General features: G+C 39.6%; 1 protein-coding gene across 2 annotated transcripts in view; it reads right to left on the bottom strand.

Annotated features, from left to right (window-relative positions):
• nat16 (N-acetyltransferase 16) overlaps positions 1 to 14,274 on the bottom strand; it is an 18,626-nt gene that overhangs the window by 330 nt on the left and 4,022 nt on the right. The window contains exons 1-4 of one of the 2 annotated variants that reach the window (XM_016679528.1): positions 9,174 to 10,402; positions 2,675 to 2,900; positions 887 to 1,111; positions 453 to 787 (exon numbers count right to left, since the gene is read on the bottom strand). In XM_016679528.1, coding sequence (XP_016535014.1) covers positions 453 to 787; positions 887 to 1,111; positions 2,675 to 2,890 — 776 coding nt within the window. In that variant the 5' untranslated portion in view covers positions 2,891 to 2,900; positions 9,174 to 10,402. Of the gene's footprint in view, positions 1 to 452; positions 788 to 886; positions 1,112 to 2,674; positions 2,901 to 9,173; positions 10,403 to 14,274 lie in introns of those variants that run through there. The other variant, XM_007567807.2, reaches the window with a different exon arrangement.

Raw genomic sequence — 14,274 nt, 5'->3', positions numbered from 1 at the left:
TATATATATATATATATATCTCCACAGAATATACAAAACAGTGCTTGTTTATAATCAGTCTCTTTGGTAGATATGCAGAAGGTTAATTTAATTCCATTAAACCTGCCTTCCTTATTATATTTGAGGTCTAAATCTGTTGCATTACAAGTGCATATAAAGTAAATTAACATAGTGAAAACATTCCATGTTTTCTTTAACTTGTTTCAAAAAGTCATGTGTAAGACATACAAAGACAAACAGTAAATGGTCTGAGAACGGGGGATCTATGCAATTTTAAATATGCAGTCAATGTTTTATTCTTCACCTAATTATGTCCATTATGTATTCCTGGAAATTATTTATTGAGCCAATGGAAAAATTGCGAAAACTGTCCTCTAAAATAGTAGTAATAATGTGATGATTAATGTGAAGGATCTAATTAACTTGTTTTATGAAAAAATAAGAAAAGTTACCAATCATCTCCAATGGGCACCTTGAAAGGGAAGGTACAGAGGCTGGCCACAGTCGGATTGGACACATCATCCACCAACCAGTCGATTTCCTTCTTCAGTAGGATCGCAATGTTGCTCGGTAGAAGCTTGAATGGCTGCCAGTCTTGAATGATGGTGGCATTAGGAAGCACGTTGTGCATCAAGTCAGTGGTAAGGTAGAGCTGATGGATAGATGTTTGATCGAGATGCACAGGTGGAGGACCGGGTTGCTGTGAAGAATGAGCGTCGGCACTCGGAATAATTTCGCGAAGTCGCAGTTTGAGTTCTTCAGCTCTGAAACGCACCAGCAGAATACCCTGTGGAGAACAGGAAATGCCTTTGTTTAATTCTTGAAACGGTTTACGGAGAGAGAAACAGAACAGAAGTATTTCTAGGGTTTGCTTTGTCAATTGTACCTGCTTGGTGATGATGCGATACTTTTCAAAGTCCTTGGGCCCAAGCTGATCGTCACGGGTCAGGCGGGTCACTTTTACATCTGGATACTTGGATTTGACCAACTCGGAGCAGAAGCGCAGCAGAACTCCCGCTACGCCCTTCCCCCTTTCCTGAGGAGCGACACGGAGACCTTCCACAAGCATCGTCTCCCCGTCATCAATCACACACGCTGATTCCAGAGCAATCTACCAAAGAATAAGAACAAGAAAAGAAAAAAGTGACCAAAATGGCACAGTCTTCATTAAAACTCTAATCCTTTGTGTATAGTGATACACATACATACACAAATGAAGCAATAAAAACAATTGAGGAAATATAAATGTGTGTAAATATAAATAATATTGCAGCTCCACCAAGTATATGTTCGCTACAGTGCATCCAGACATAGTGAAGACCACTCCATGAAGTTCAGTGATGGGGTTTAAGTCAGTATTTTAAAAGTGTTGATCTGTTGGGACTTTCACACACAACCATCTCTAAGAATGGCATGAAAAAGAGACACAACAGAGGAGCAAACCAGGACAAAGTGAACAGATAAACTGTCAGGATGTTGGGTTGTTTGAGTTGGTTTTGGGTTTTGTTCATTTCTGTATTCCTTAGTTCCTTTTCTTTGATTAGATCAGCTGTGTGTCAGTTTAGTCCTTCCTCAGTCACTCTAGTTTTAATATGTTTTGTAGATCCAGGTATTCTTTAGGTTAATTTCCTAGTCTCTTGTGTGCCCTCGCTCGCCCCCTGTGCCATTTTCTCTCTCTCCTCGGTCTGCCCAGGTCTTTTATTCCAGCATTTACCCTCCCAGTATTTAAATCCCTCTCCTGCTCACACTCCTTGCTGGTTCCTCCCGTTATACTTCATTACTTCCCTTTTCTCCTTGTTGGCATTTTTGTTATGGATTACTTTTTGTTCTGCCCTTGTTCCCTGCATGTTGTTTCATCTTTTCTTTATTAATCTTCATATTCACTTGCTGCCTATGTCTCTCTGCATTTGGGCCTAGCACATTATAGATATCACATGACATATATGTTGCTATAACAATTATTTCTATTATATTTTGATGGTAGATTTTGGCATAAGCAATGAGAACACATTGGCTTGCATCAGCAGTGCAGGCTGATGGTTGTGTCGAGGTGAGGATATTTTTCTTGCCACTCTAGGTTGGCCCAACAAACCAAATCTCAACGAAAAAAAAAACAACAATAAAACAATTATAGCAAAATCTATACTTATTTCATGTGACTGGGGTCAAACTGTTCACAAGTCAAAGCAAAACAGACATTAAAAAGAAACTGGAAGAAGAGTTAAAAGGAAATGAAAAACAGAAAAAAATATCTCAGAAAGAAGTGGCAACAATTTATCCAGAAGTTAATATAACTTTACAACTCCAGAATTGTCCCTTCAACCTCACAATGTGTGGCTTCATAAAAAGTCGACATGAAATAAGTTAAAAGGTGAAACAGTCAGATGAACAGTTCCTATGGGTTGTTTCAGGTTTATTGTGCACCACATCCCCCAGATAACCAACAAAGCACCTTTGAGATATTTTGGAACTCAAGTTCCAGCACAAGTTTTACATCATGGATGTGCTACAAAAAATATGTATAAAAATTTTTTCTACCCCAAGTTGAAACCAAAGAATTAAGGCAATTCTGAAAGTAAAACCTGATCAAACTCAGTACTAGCAAGGTGTTCTTAACAATGCGACTGATGAGTAGATATAGTTGTATGAAGATGTGAGCCAGTAGCAAACTCACCACTTTTCCCTCTTTGCGTGCCAGAATGACTGTGCGGTTGGATTCCTGGAGCCAGCTGGTGTATCTGGTGGGAAGGTAGTCCAGACCACCATAGATGTCCTTGCTCATTGCCATAATTTCATCAAAGTCCTCCTCAGTGGCAACAGCAAACTGAAGACCCGCTTGGGAGGGGGCCTCAGGAAGCTGAGGAATGGTCAGGTTGGTATCAATCTTCATCCTGCAGCAACTGATGAGATAAAAAGTGAGGGAAATGTATTTTTAAATATCACAGAGGAAGACCAGCAAAAACATCCTGCAGCTCTTATGAGTCATGAATTATTTTTTCTGAGCTTAACATGTTAAGTTTTCTAGAAAGAGTGAGCGATATTACCAATGGACCAGCTCTTTACTGCAGATATTTGTAGATCATAAAATGTAAATGTGAAAGTGGTGCAGAGATTAAAAAATAAATAAATCATGAGGCAAACTTCTAGTGACAGTGGCAAAGGGTAGTTGAATGTGGAGCTGGATCCCTCTTGAAGGCCGATGTGAAGAAAACAGTTTTTATTTCTGCATTGCTTGAGAAAATGGCATCATTTTGTCCTCGGCTTCATGTCGTCCCCCGTTCTTGTCACACTCTCCTGGACAAACTTTATGAGAGCAGCATGGATAGTTTTGAGGAGCAACAGTTCAAAACAGTGAGTCTAGTGTTGAGGCCAGCAAACCTCTTAAAAGTCAATTATAAGTTTGCAAACTTCAAGCCAAGTCTGATTTCTTTTAATCTTTTCCTGTCTAAAATAAAAAAAAAAAATGAGTCAAATGAATGTAATAGTTAATTAAGTTTATTTAATCAAGGTCAGAATTTAGGATACTGTTACATGATAAAACAATGCAATGGTTGTCTTGTACAAAGGTTTTCAAGAAAGGCTAATTTGCAAGTACAGTTCTTGGTTGGACTTTTTTAAAAGTACATCAAAAAAATTATATATATATATATGGGGTTGAAGACTTCTAGTCAAAAGTTTTAGAATACCAATTTTTTTTTCCAGATTTTAATGCAGTTCAAAAATTGCAAGTTCAACAAATAGCTTGAAATGGTACAAAGGTAAGTGGTGAACTGCCAATGTAAAAAAAAACAAACAAACAAACAAACAAACAAACACACAAACAAACAAACAAAAGAAAAAACAGTAAGATTACCCCAGAATGAAAATTAATGTTCATTTCAGGATTCTCTGTGAACACAGAATGGGTTAACAATTTAAAGCAGCAAATGAGATTGATCAAACCCTGAAAGCTGGTGCTACTAATTCCTAAAGGCCTTCCAGATTATCTGGATTTCTTACAAACCCCTGTGTTTGCGTAAAAGTAGCACTGGAACACACTGTTATGTCATATCCTTGTGAGAATCTGTTTAACAGTATAGTACTGCTGTACAATACTGTACAATACTGGGAAAAAGACAATTAAAGGTTCATGACACCTAAAAATGTAAGTCTTTCCTACATAGAAATTGCAAAGAAAGTCAAGGTGTCAGTGAGTACAATTTCCTTCTTCATCAAAGGTACATAGAAACTGGGACAAACTGACAGGAAAAGGTCTGGCAGACCCAAAGCCATGACAGATTCAGAGGAGAGGTTTCTGAGTTGACAGAAGGCTCACAGGACAACAGCATAAACAGGCAGATTGCAGCTTAATAGTGATTGCAGTAAGCAGTGAGGACTGTCCTATGAAGTGCACCAGTTTCTCCTGCAGCAAAACAGCCCCACAACATGATGCTGCCACTCCCATGCTTGACAGTTAGGATGGTACAATCTTTTTCCAACTGTATCGATGGTCATTATGACCAAATCACAGGACCACAGGACTTGTCCCCAAAAATGAAGGTCTTTGTCCCTGTGTGCATCTGCTAACTGCAATCTGCCTGTTTATGCTTCTTTTGAAGTAATGGCTTCCTCCTCACTGAGTGGCCTTTCAGCCCATGTCGATACAGAACATGTTTCACTGTGGATAATGACTTTGTCCTACCAGCTTCAGCAGCATCATCATCATCATGTCTTTGGCCTTTGTTCTTGGGTTGATTTCGGACCAAACCACATTCAACCCGTCTTCTTCCTGAGAAATACACTGTGTGATGATCGGACAATCCCATCATGTCTTTACCTACATAAAATTGTGAAACAGATGATTCTTCAAGCATCAGTAAATTGTTCCCAAGGATGACTTCTTTTGACTTCCCCATCATGTCACAGTGCCAAACCCAAAACATTTGACCCAAGAAATACAGTTTAAAACAGTTATACCTGATAGTGACCAAATGTATGTCAACTTTTGAATTTGAGGAAAGTTACAAAAAAAATTCTAAAAAATGTTCTCATTCCTGATGTCAAATCACTCCTGAACCAGAAACAGAAACTTCTATTTGCTAAATACCAGAAAACGTGGTGAGAACATTTTTTAGAATTTTTTTGTAACTTTCCTCAAATTCAAAAGTTGACATACATTTGGTCACTATCAGGTATAACTGTTTTAAACTGTATTTAAAACAGTTTAAAACAGTTCCTCCACAGCTTTCCTCATAGGTTCCTCCAGACAGCCTCCAGCTGAACTGTGTGCCTCATCACAATGACTTTTTGCTTGCTTTGTTTCGGTCCTCCATCAGAGGCCACCTCTGCCCAGCTGCGAAGAGTTGCTTTTGTTCTTTGGTTTCTTAATTTTTCCCACCAAGAATTCCCTCTGTAGTCCTGGATCATCCTCGGCTCCTGCAACAGAACCTGCATATTACCTAGTCCAATCCACGTATTGACTCCTGAATAGTTTTCCAAGTTTACAAAGATGTTTTTCCTTCAAGCCATGTGTCATTAGGTGAAAGACATTAAGAAGTAATGAAAACAGGTAAAGATCCATAAGAGCAGCTAAACTAACAAGGAAGGCAGGAAGAGACAACAAATTAGAATGAATAAGTAATAACCCTTCCTTCAGCATGAATGAAAGGAATTTACCTCATTTTAATAAAATGAATTTTAGAATCAGGTTTTTTTTACGCAGTTAAATCACATCTTACAATGAAACAGGCACTGCATTAAGCATGAACAGCACTTTCATAGTTAAAGAGTTTTGGTTTGCTCCAATAATCATGTCCCAATAAACTATCAAAGGGCCATGTGAGCTGTACGGGCATTTGCAGTCAAAACAAAGTCTAGTCACAACAGATAGACGCAGTTACTCTATGCAGACGCTGGTATTTTCCCATCATGCAGAGGACCTTGGCTGAATAGTCTGATCCTGTCCTGTCACTGAGCTGGATGCTGTTTTGTTTTCCTGTTTCTGTCTCGCGTTCGCGCACATGCACTCATTGATTCATTGTTCTTTTTATCCTCTCATGCTTCTGCTGGCTTTTTCCATCTGGCTGGCAGTGTACTCCACACAAATGGAATTTGTGAGCAGTGACTCACAGCAGATTCTTATCCAGAGCAACATAAACTTGTGTTGTACTACATGACCAAAAATGTTAGCCAACAATGACTCTTGAAAAAAAAAATCCTGATGTCAGTTGGGTCAATACAGCTTAAGAGGTAATAACTGCAATTCTTAAAGGTACCAGCTTGACGATACAGTTGAATACAACTAACTGACCAATCATGAAACATACACAGGGGTGTAATTAGTTTTTGGCTTCTAACTTTTGCAATATCAAAACATGATGTAGTTTTCATGCCCGTATCAAATACTATCCAATATTTATTTTATTTTTTTTGCAGAGTACTCTCTAACTTGCACAAAGTATTTGGTAAAATAACTTACCATTAGTTTTCCTCTTTGGATTATTAAATTTGTATGAACTTATTAATATAAATTATTCTGCAGAACTGCTGAGGGGCATCATAAAACTTTGGTTGCCAGGAGTGTGGCGTTTGGGGGCGACTGATCCTTGTGATCGTAGTTATGGAGTGGAGGATGTCTGGTTAGAGAACTATAAGGTTTCATCTTTGGTTTTTTGGTTTTTTCAAATGGTGGTTCTTTCAAATGGTTGTTCTTCTTCTCACCAGGAACTTAGCAATGCACTGAAGACTGAGATGAAAGTTAATTCCTCTAAAGGACTCTGCATAATTGAGAAAAACTGACAAAATCACTTTGCATTGTCGCAGCTGTGTGATGAAAATTGTGTTATTTTGTTGTCAGCTTCATGTCGTCCGCCCCTTCCTGTCACAACCCACCCAGGCAAACCTTTCGCCCCTCTATCCATGCAAACCTGTTGTGTGATTGGTCTGAATTTCGTGTGTGCACTTATTTGTGTGGGAAAGGTAGCAGATAGTCAGAACACCACTTGTTCAGTCAAAGAGTAGCTTTTGAGGAGGAATTGTTCGAGACCACAAGGATGTGCGTAGTGAAATATCAAACTCCTCCTGCTCGGTTCTGGTTCAGTGCAGTGGGAGAACGGCTCACTGATGCCTTTCTTTCTATTTTTTATGTGAAAAATACAATGAGATTTTGCAGTCCATCACTTATGTCTTCCTTCTCTGAACCTGTGAACTTATAATAGTTGATCCAATAGTTGATATATACTGCAATGGGATGGGGCGGAGTATCTTGTGGATCATGAAGGGTCTGTCTAAAAACAAACATCCAAACACCACATGACTGCATGTCAACAATTTGCCTTCGAGCTGACCATGCTGGGTCCTTAAGTTGGAGGCCATGGTTCTCAACCAAAAAAAGGTGCACTGCTCCCTCTGTGCATAGTATCAGCCTCTGCTCTAGTTGGAGGAATTAAAGTATCTAGGTATCTTGTTCATGAGGAGGACAGAGCAGAAAATTGGCAGACGAACTGGGGCAGTGTCTACAGTAGAGCAGGCAAATCTCCTGTCTGTTGTGGTAAAGGAAGAGCTGAACCAATCGGCATTCCAACCCTTACCTACAGCAGTGATATGGATCATGACTAAAAGAATGAAATTCCAGGTGCAAGGAGCTTGAGCCATGGTTCCTTCCTATTAAACAGATCATCATCCATCAGGATGCCTTCTGGGTCACTCCCTTTCCTGGTTCCCCAGGCACATTCCAATGGAAAGAGACCACAAAACTTGCTAGAGGCACCATCAATATTTTCTGGCCTGGGACTGCCTTGTAATTTCCCAGAAGGACCTGAGGAAAGTTACTTTGAACTGGGATGTTTGGGTTTCTCTACTGGACCTGTTACCTAAGATCCTTAAAGGTTTGCAGCAAGATGCTGCCCATCTTCTACAAGTCTTGTGTTGAGAGGATCATCTCTTCTGCCATCATCTGCTGGGGCAGCAGCATCAGAACCAGGGATTTAAAAAGGCTCAGCAACCCGATAAAGAAGGCTGGTTCTGTTCTGGTTTGCCCTACCACCCACATTTCAACAGTACATTACTCTTGATGCCTGGAATATTGCAAACTATGAAGAAACGGCAATGGAGTCAGCACATCAGTCAGTTAGTACACACGTACAACTGTACAAAAAATTATACCACAGGATACTCTCCATATTTCTTAATGTATGTGAGATAGGCCAGGCTGCCTAATGACATCTGAGGAGGGATAGAGTGGAATACCTTATCTCAAGTATGTGGAGAAAATGAAAAAAGAATTGCAGGAAGTCTATCAGCTGGCTACTGAAACAGCTAACAAGTCATCTCAGACACAAAGCTCACTACGATCATTCACTTAAAAATGGAAGATGACGTCTTAGTTAAAAATACTGGCCTGACAAATCAAAGATCGCTGGAAACCTACCACCTAAGCAACAAAGCTTTCCTTTTTACAAAGTTCAAGAAGACAGAAATGGCAGTGTCAAAAAACACTACATAGAAATCTTCTGCCTATAGGTCATGTGATTCAGATACCCGAGCAAAAAGAGCCTGAGACAGTTAAGAAGGCCCTCGTCACAAGAAGGCATTCTGACTGGATCACCTCTATTGCAAAAGTGCAATGCAAAAAACTAAATTTCAAGAGGGACTCTGAAACTAAAAGTATCTTACCACCCTAGTATCAATCCAATTCCGACTAGGTATTGATATTGAGGATCAATTCGCCCACCTCTACTATCCATCCTCTGCTCATCCAAACCAGCCACACTGTCCTGTCTCAAAGCATTTGAGAAGTTTGTAGGAATGAACTGCTGATTATTTTGCACTTAGTTGTCTGTTTTAGTTAGGAAAGCAAGTTTGTCATTTGGTTTATTAACTTTTAAATAGGTACGTTTTGGTTAAGGTCTGACAAGGATGGATCCTCCATGTTATGATCTAGCCACCCTTACACAGGCCGCAACAAGGCAATTTGCTTCTTAAAGGCTTTGTCTGTCGTGTTCTTAGGAATCCGTTGAACCCACATGCAGAATCAGACGCCGGACACAAGTTAAAGAAAAGAATGATTTATTTACAAGTGAATATAAATGAGACGTCTTCTCTAGGGGCCTGGCGCTCCACAGGGTCTGAAAGAGGGAGACTGGTTAGAAGCTTGCCAAAGGGGTAAATGAGGATCTTGAATAGATGGGTCTTACGGTGTTAGGGGAGGTTAAAGTTTAGTCTCTAGGCTGGGATCCTGCTGGTGATCGGTTAAAGCTGAGGAACCCGAAGGTGTACGTCCAGCAGGGAGCGGGTAGGCAGGCAGGTATGAGCGGTGTCGGGAGCAGCACCAAGTGATCGTGCCGTTCGTTGAAGATCCAGAAGATGTCTTGATTCTCAGAAAATTCTCCAAGGTGAGGAACCATTAGGAATTCATCAGAACCTGGGGACACAAGGTAAGTTCAAAGGAAAAACTCAGAGGGTTAGTCTTCTCAACGAGACACCAGGCGCTCAGAGTACCAGTGTTGGTTAATCATCAGACACTGAATGAAGGCTCTGCTGCTCCTTAAATGCTGCTGGCAGCTTGATTGGAAATGCTGCCCAGGTGTGCTGGTTGCCAGATTCCCACGCACTGCCACAGAGATCCTCTGGGGAGCAGATGACTCACACACAACTCAGAACACCCACATTGTAAGATCACGACAGTCTGGACCTTAATTATTGTATCTTCTATCGCAGACTCACCACAGCCTCAGTTCTATCAAACTGACCAATGTCATCCGTAGCTAATGTGTAGCAGTTTACCACCATCAATGTGTGAATAGTGTGTTTCCATCCAATTGTCAAGCGAATTTTGAGAAAATATGTAAAATGTTGCAAGAAAGAAAAAACAGAAAATCCAGATTAGGCGTATCTCCATCTAGTGGTCTGGAGCGAATCAACCAGACTGCACAAAGCAAAATTTCATCAGATGTTGACGCAAACTAGCAAGGACCACACGTCTCAGAAAAGTGGAAAGAGTCCACCACTCCCATCCCAGGCTGGACTGCCTCAAGGCTGACACTTCTCCCCTGCCGTGCTGGAGGTTTGGACCCTGGAAGTTTGTTAAGTCAGAACTGATTGGGCAATTGTGTTTATATCTCCGCTTTAGAACATTAGCTCTTTTTTTAATGTAAAAACATTTTTGCAAAATTGAGGAAATTATTTTGAGTTTGCATCTTCCATGAACCTTTTTTAATGTGATACTTAAAAAAGCACAGAAAAAAAAATGTATGGAAACATGTGTGAATGGGTGAATGATTGAATGTAGTGTGAAGCACTTTGGGGACTTCTGGCCCTGATAAACGCTACATAAGTACAGGCCACGTACTCTGTCAATGAATCCCAAATAATAAGAAGAAAGTACAAGAGAGACAGTAAAACACATTGTATGATTTATTTTTGTCTGTTATCTGTTTTTTCTTTCTTGTTTTTCTTTTTAGAAAAAAACAAACACATTATAATTTCTCTCTATCTTGGAACATTTTGTCCCTAACACCGTGACCAGATATTAATGGTAACCCCTAGCAACTTTGTCTTCAGACTTGGAGTTCAGAATCACTCTCAGACTTTTGCTCCTGTCTGTATTTGAAATCTTATTTAAAGGGCCTGAACATTGTGATTATTATGACCAAAGAATAAAGGATACAATATCCAAAGTAGCCTAGCCAACTTGGCGCAGACCTCCCTGATAGCATGGACCTATCTGAGTCTTTGCTCATCTACAGAAGTTCTTGGATGACTCAGCTGTGGTTGGCTATATCAGTGAGGCTGATGAGGTTGAGTACAGGGTCACCCCCAGCCAACACACAAACATCGAGCCTAAAGCAGAAGTCACCAATCCCACCCAGAGGGGAACACCCCCATGAGAGCTCCGCCCCCAAAAACCCACAACCCTCCTCTCCAAACGCCCACATCCCATATGACACCATAACTACTATAAATTTAATATGCCATGCTTTCAGACAATACCTCAGGATTGCTAAGAGAAGTTTACCAAAGTTGGTAAAATGTCAAAAACGCTCAAAAATGACCTTTTGATCCAAAAATATAGAGTCTTCTGTTGGTTTTAGGTCATACCTCCTAAATACTTTTACTTGTCTTGGAGGGTTCTACTTGTGTACAAAATTATTGTGCAATTACATAAAACATACACATGTTATGATCTGTGTTTTCTGTGTGGTTATTTTTGAGGTTTTTCTGTGTTTTAGTTTTCCCCTGTGAGTCTGTCTTCCTTGTTGATTGCTCCCCAGATGTGTCTACTTACCTGATTACCCTCCCTGTGTATTTAAACCCACCTGTTGTCTTTGTCTCTTGTCGGGTCCTTGTCTAATGTTGACTTACGTGTGTCGGTTTCTGTCGAGTTTTCCAGTGGTACTGTGAAGTCCTGGTCAACTAAGCTCCGTGTCAGTCTTCGCGACAGTGCTACCGGTACTAGCCGTGTGCTTTAGTTCTCTCCCGTGCTGCCTGTCCTGGACTGTCTTTGTGCATTATTGTCAGCATTAAATCCATCATTTTACTACAACCTGAGTTCAGCCTGCGTTCAACCTCACCACCACCCACACCTTATGACAATTTCACATTTTGAATTTCTTTTGTGAGAATTTTAAATAAACAACTCAAAAACCTTCAAATAAACATTTCTGACATTCAAAAAAAAAAAATTGTGACCAATATAGCCATGCTTCTTTTCAATAACAGTGTTAAACTTACCATTCATGGAGTTTCTGTTTGTTGATCTGTTAAAGACCAACTAGAGTTGTACCTTCTCCCGTTTAAGAACCTCTGACAAGTTCTCAACTGGGTTCAGGTCAGATGAGGAAGTGGACCATGTCATAAGTTTTCATCTTTAATGCTTTTACTGGCTACACACAATTTCTGTGATCGTCTGTTGGAAGGTTGAGAACAGCTGTCAGAGTATTTATGTGGAATTCTGCAGAGAATGTTTAAGTCCTGGAGCTCTGCCAGTGGGAATAGTTTTGACGGAATCATGGAGTTCAGTGGTTATTAAAGATGCGTACTACACAACTTGTAGTACATTCATTTTATTATTTTAAATTCATTTATCAATCCCAAGTAGAGGGTTACTTAAACAGTTTCTTAAGGAACATTTATTGATGTACTGCTGCTGCTGTCTCTGATTAAATTATTATAATTATTGAAATTATTATATTTACTTTATTCTTTTTCAATTGATTTGCCAAAGGTTTGGCGGTTTTATTAATATGATCAAAATTCTCTAAGCTAAACCTCAGTATTTGCAATTGTGTTCTTGTTTCAGGTATTGTGTTAACTTCTAATTTCAGTTTTCTTATTTCATTTCAGCTGCCTTTTTTATTCATATAAAAGAATTTCTGGCATATGTACAAACCATTGCCACCTCCTACATCATAAACTGCTCCCTACCTCAGCGCCAACATGCTGCGCTGTGACAGGCCATTTAAATTATTGTGTGCCATCCCAGGCACACTTAATATTGATTTTAATATTTCATTTGAAAAACATGCAAGCAACTATAAACTCACATAGTAAGATACTAACATACTCATATATTTTATACTATTGTCCTCAATAAACTCTGAGTGATTGTATGGTTGATATGCTGATGACTGTGAGGTTACTGAGGACTTTTTGAGACATTGTGGACTGCACATACGTTTCAGTTTCAACTTTTGAAAAACCCCTCTTAATTTTTATTGAAACACCATATAGAACAATTGATACACAATGTATCAATTGTATCATTATCAAACATTCATAATGCTATGCCTCACAGTGGTTATTTAATAGTAGAAATTCATGATCATGATGTTTTATTTTGAGTCATGTTCTATCTGTGTATAGCTTTGTTTTTAGCTTCTTTCAGTGTGAATTACTTTATTAATTTTATTTGTATGAGGTTCTATATAAATTTAATTTATTTACATATCAACACTAACATCAGTTTGTCATTCTCTAACCTATCAGTTTTGGTCAGATAAATAAAACTGGGCCGCTGCTAACATTCCATCTTTTTGGTGTGTGTGTGTCTGCGTGTGCATGTGCGGGTGTGTGTGTGTGTGTGTGTGTGTGTGTGTGTGTGTGTGTGTGTTTGTGGATGGGAGGCGGCTGCCCTGTGGTTACACTGATAGTAACGCAGTGCTGGACTAATGGATGTTTAACTGAAGCAGAAAAGTAATGAAGGCATTGTGGTCACTTTTACATGGTGTGGAAAGTGTATGGAAATACGACATGACATGTGCACATATTAGTTATCAACCATAAAAGCAGTATTAATTTTGCACATTGATATGCAAAATCAATGTGCATATCAATGTGCATATCAATGTGCACATTGATATCAATTGATATTAATTTTTATACTGATCCATTCCTATTTAACAGGCTATAAAAACATCGTTGAGATCAGCCTAATGCAAGTAATCACAGAATGCTAACATAACTTTCCCAGTGTTTAAGAGACAGTTATACTGACATAGTAAATAGCTAACAACTAAGTCAAGAACAAATGGGCTTATGTATATTTACAATTTATGAAATATTCATAATAGTAGACCAAGCACACCTCTTCCAGTTAATGGTCATTCAACAGGATCCAAGCTGCATCACAAAATCACTGTCATTAGTAGTTGTATAGTGCACTTAGTGCACTTGTATTAGGTCCACTAGGGAGACAAGAGAATCCTCCTTCCCTGCTTTCACAACCTGTTGGTCAGTCATCAGCAGCAGGCTACATGCACTGCACCAGGCAGAGGGTTCCCAGTCCCCGCAGGCAGACCAGAGCTCAATGATATATTGGCAAAACAGGATTTTTAATGCATTTATAGAGAGCTCATGCTGCCCTATAAGAGAGCAGCCTTGGGCAGCTGCTCACACCCCCCATATCAGAATCCAGGTTTCATCCTCCTTCAAACATTTCGCCATCATCGCTGTCCTAAAAAAACACCCCACGACTGGACCGGATGTAGGGATCCGATCACGTGTTTTCAAATGTGATTATTATGCAAAAACTGATTTACTCAGTGTAGGTTCAAGCAAAGTACTTGCAAATCAAGTATCTTAGTGTGCAGGTAAGTTACAAATATATGCTGCCACTTTCTGGTTCTCCTAAATGAAATGAACAAAATTGCATCAGGCCTATAAAGTCTTTAAAGTTTAATATGTAAAGTCTTTGATGGATCAGATAGACCAGTGTTTCTCAAGCCTGGTCCTCACCGCCCCCTGTCCTGTATGTTTCAGGTATTTCCCTTCTGCCTCACACCTGAATTGTATCTCAGG

This window comes from Poecilia formosa, unplaced genomic scaffold, assembly GCF_000485575.1.
Source record: "Poecilia formosa unplaced genomic scaffold, Poecilia_formosa-5.1.2 Scaffold214, whole genome shotgun sequence".
NCBI lineage: Eukaryota > Metazoa > Chordata > Actinopteri > Cyprinodontiformes > Poeciliidae > Poecilia > Poecilia formosa.
The sequence above is the reverse complement of the archived record's forward strand: the minus strand, read 5'-3'. Positions and strand labels throughout refer to the sequence as shown.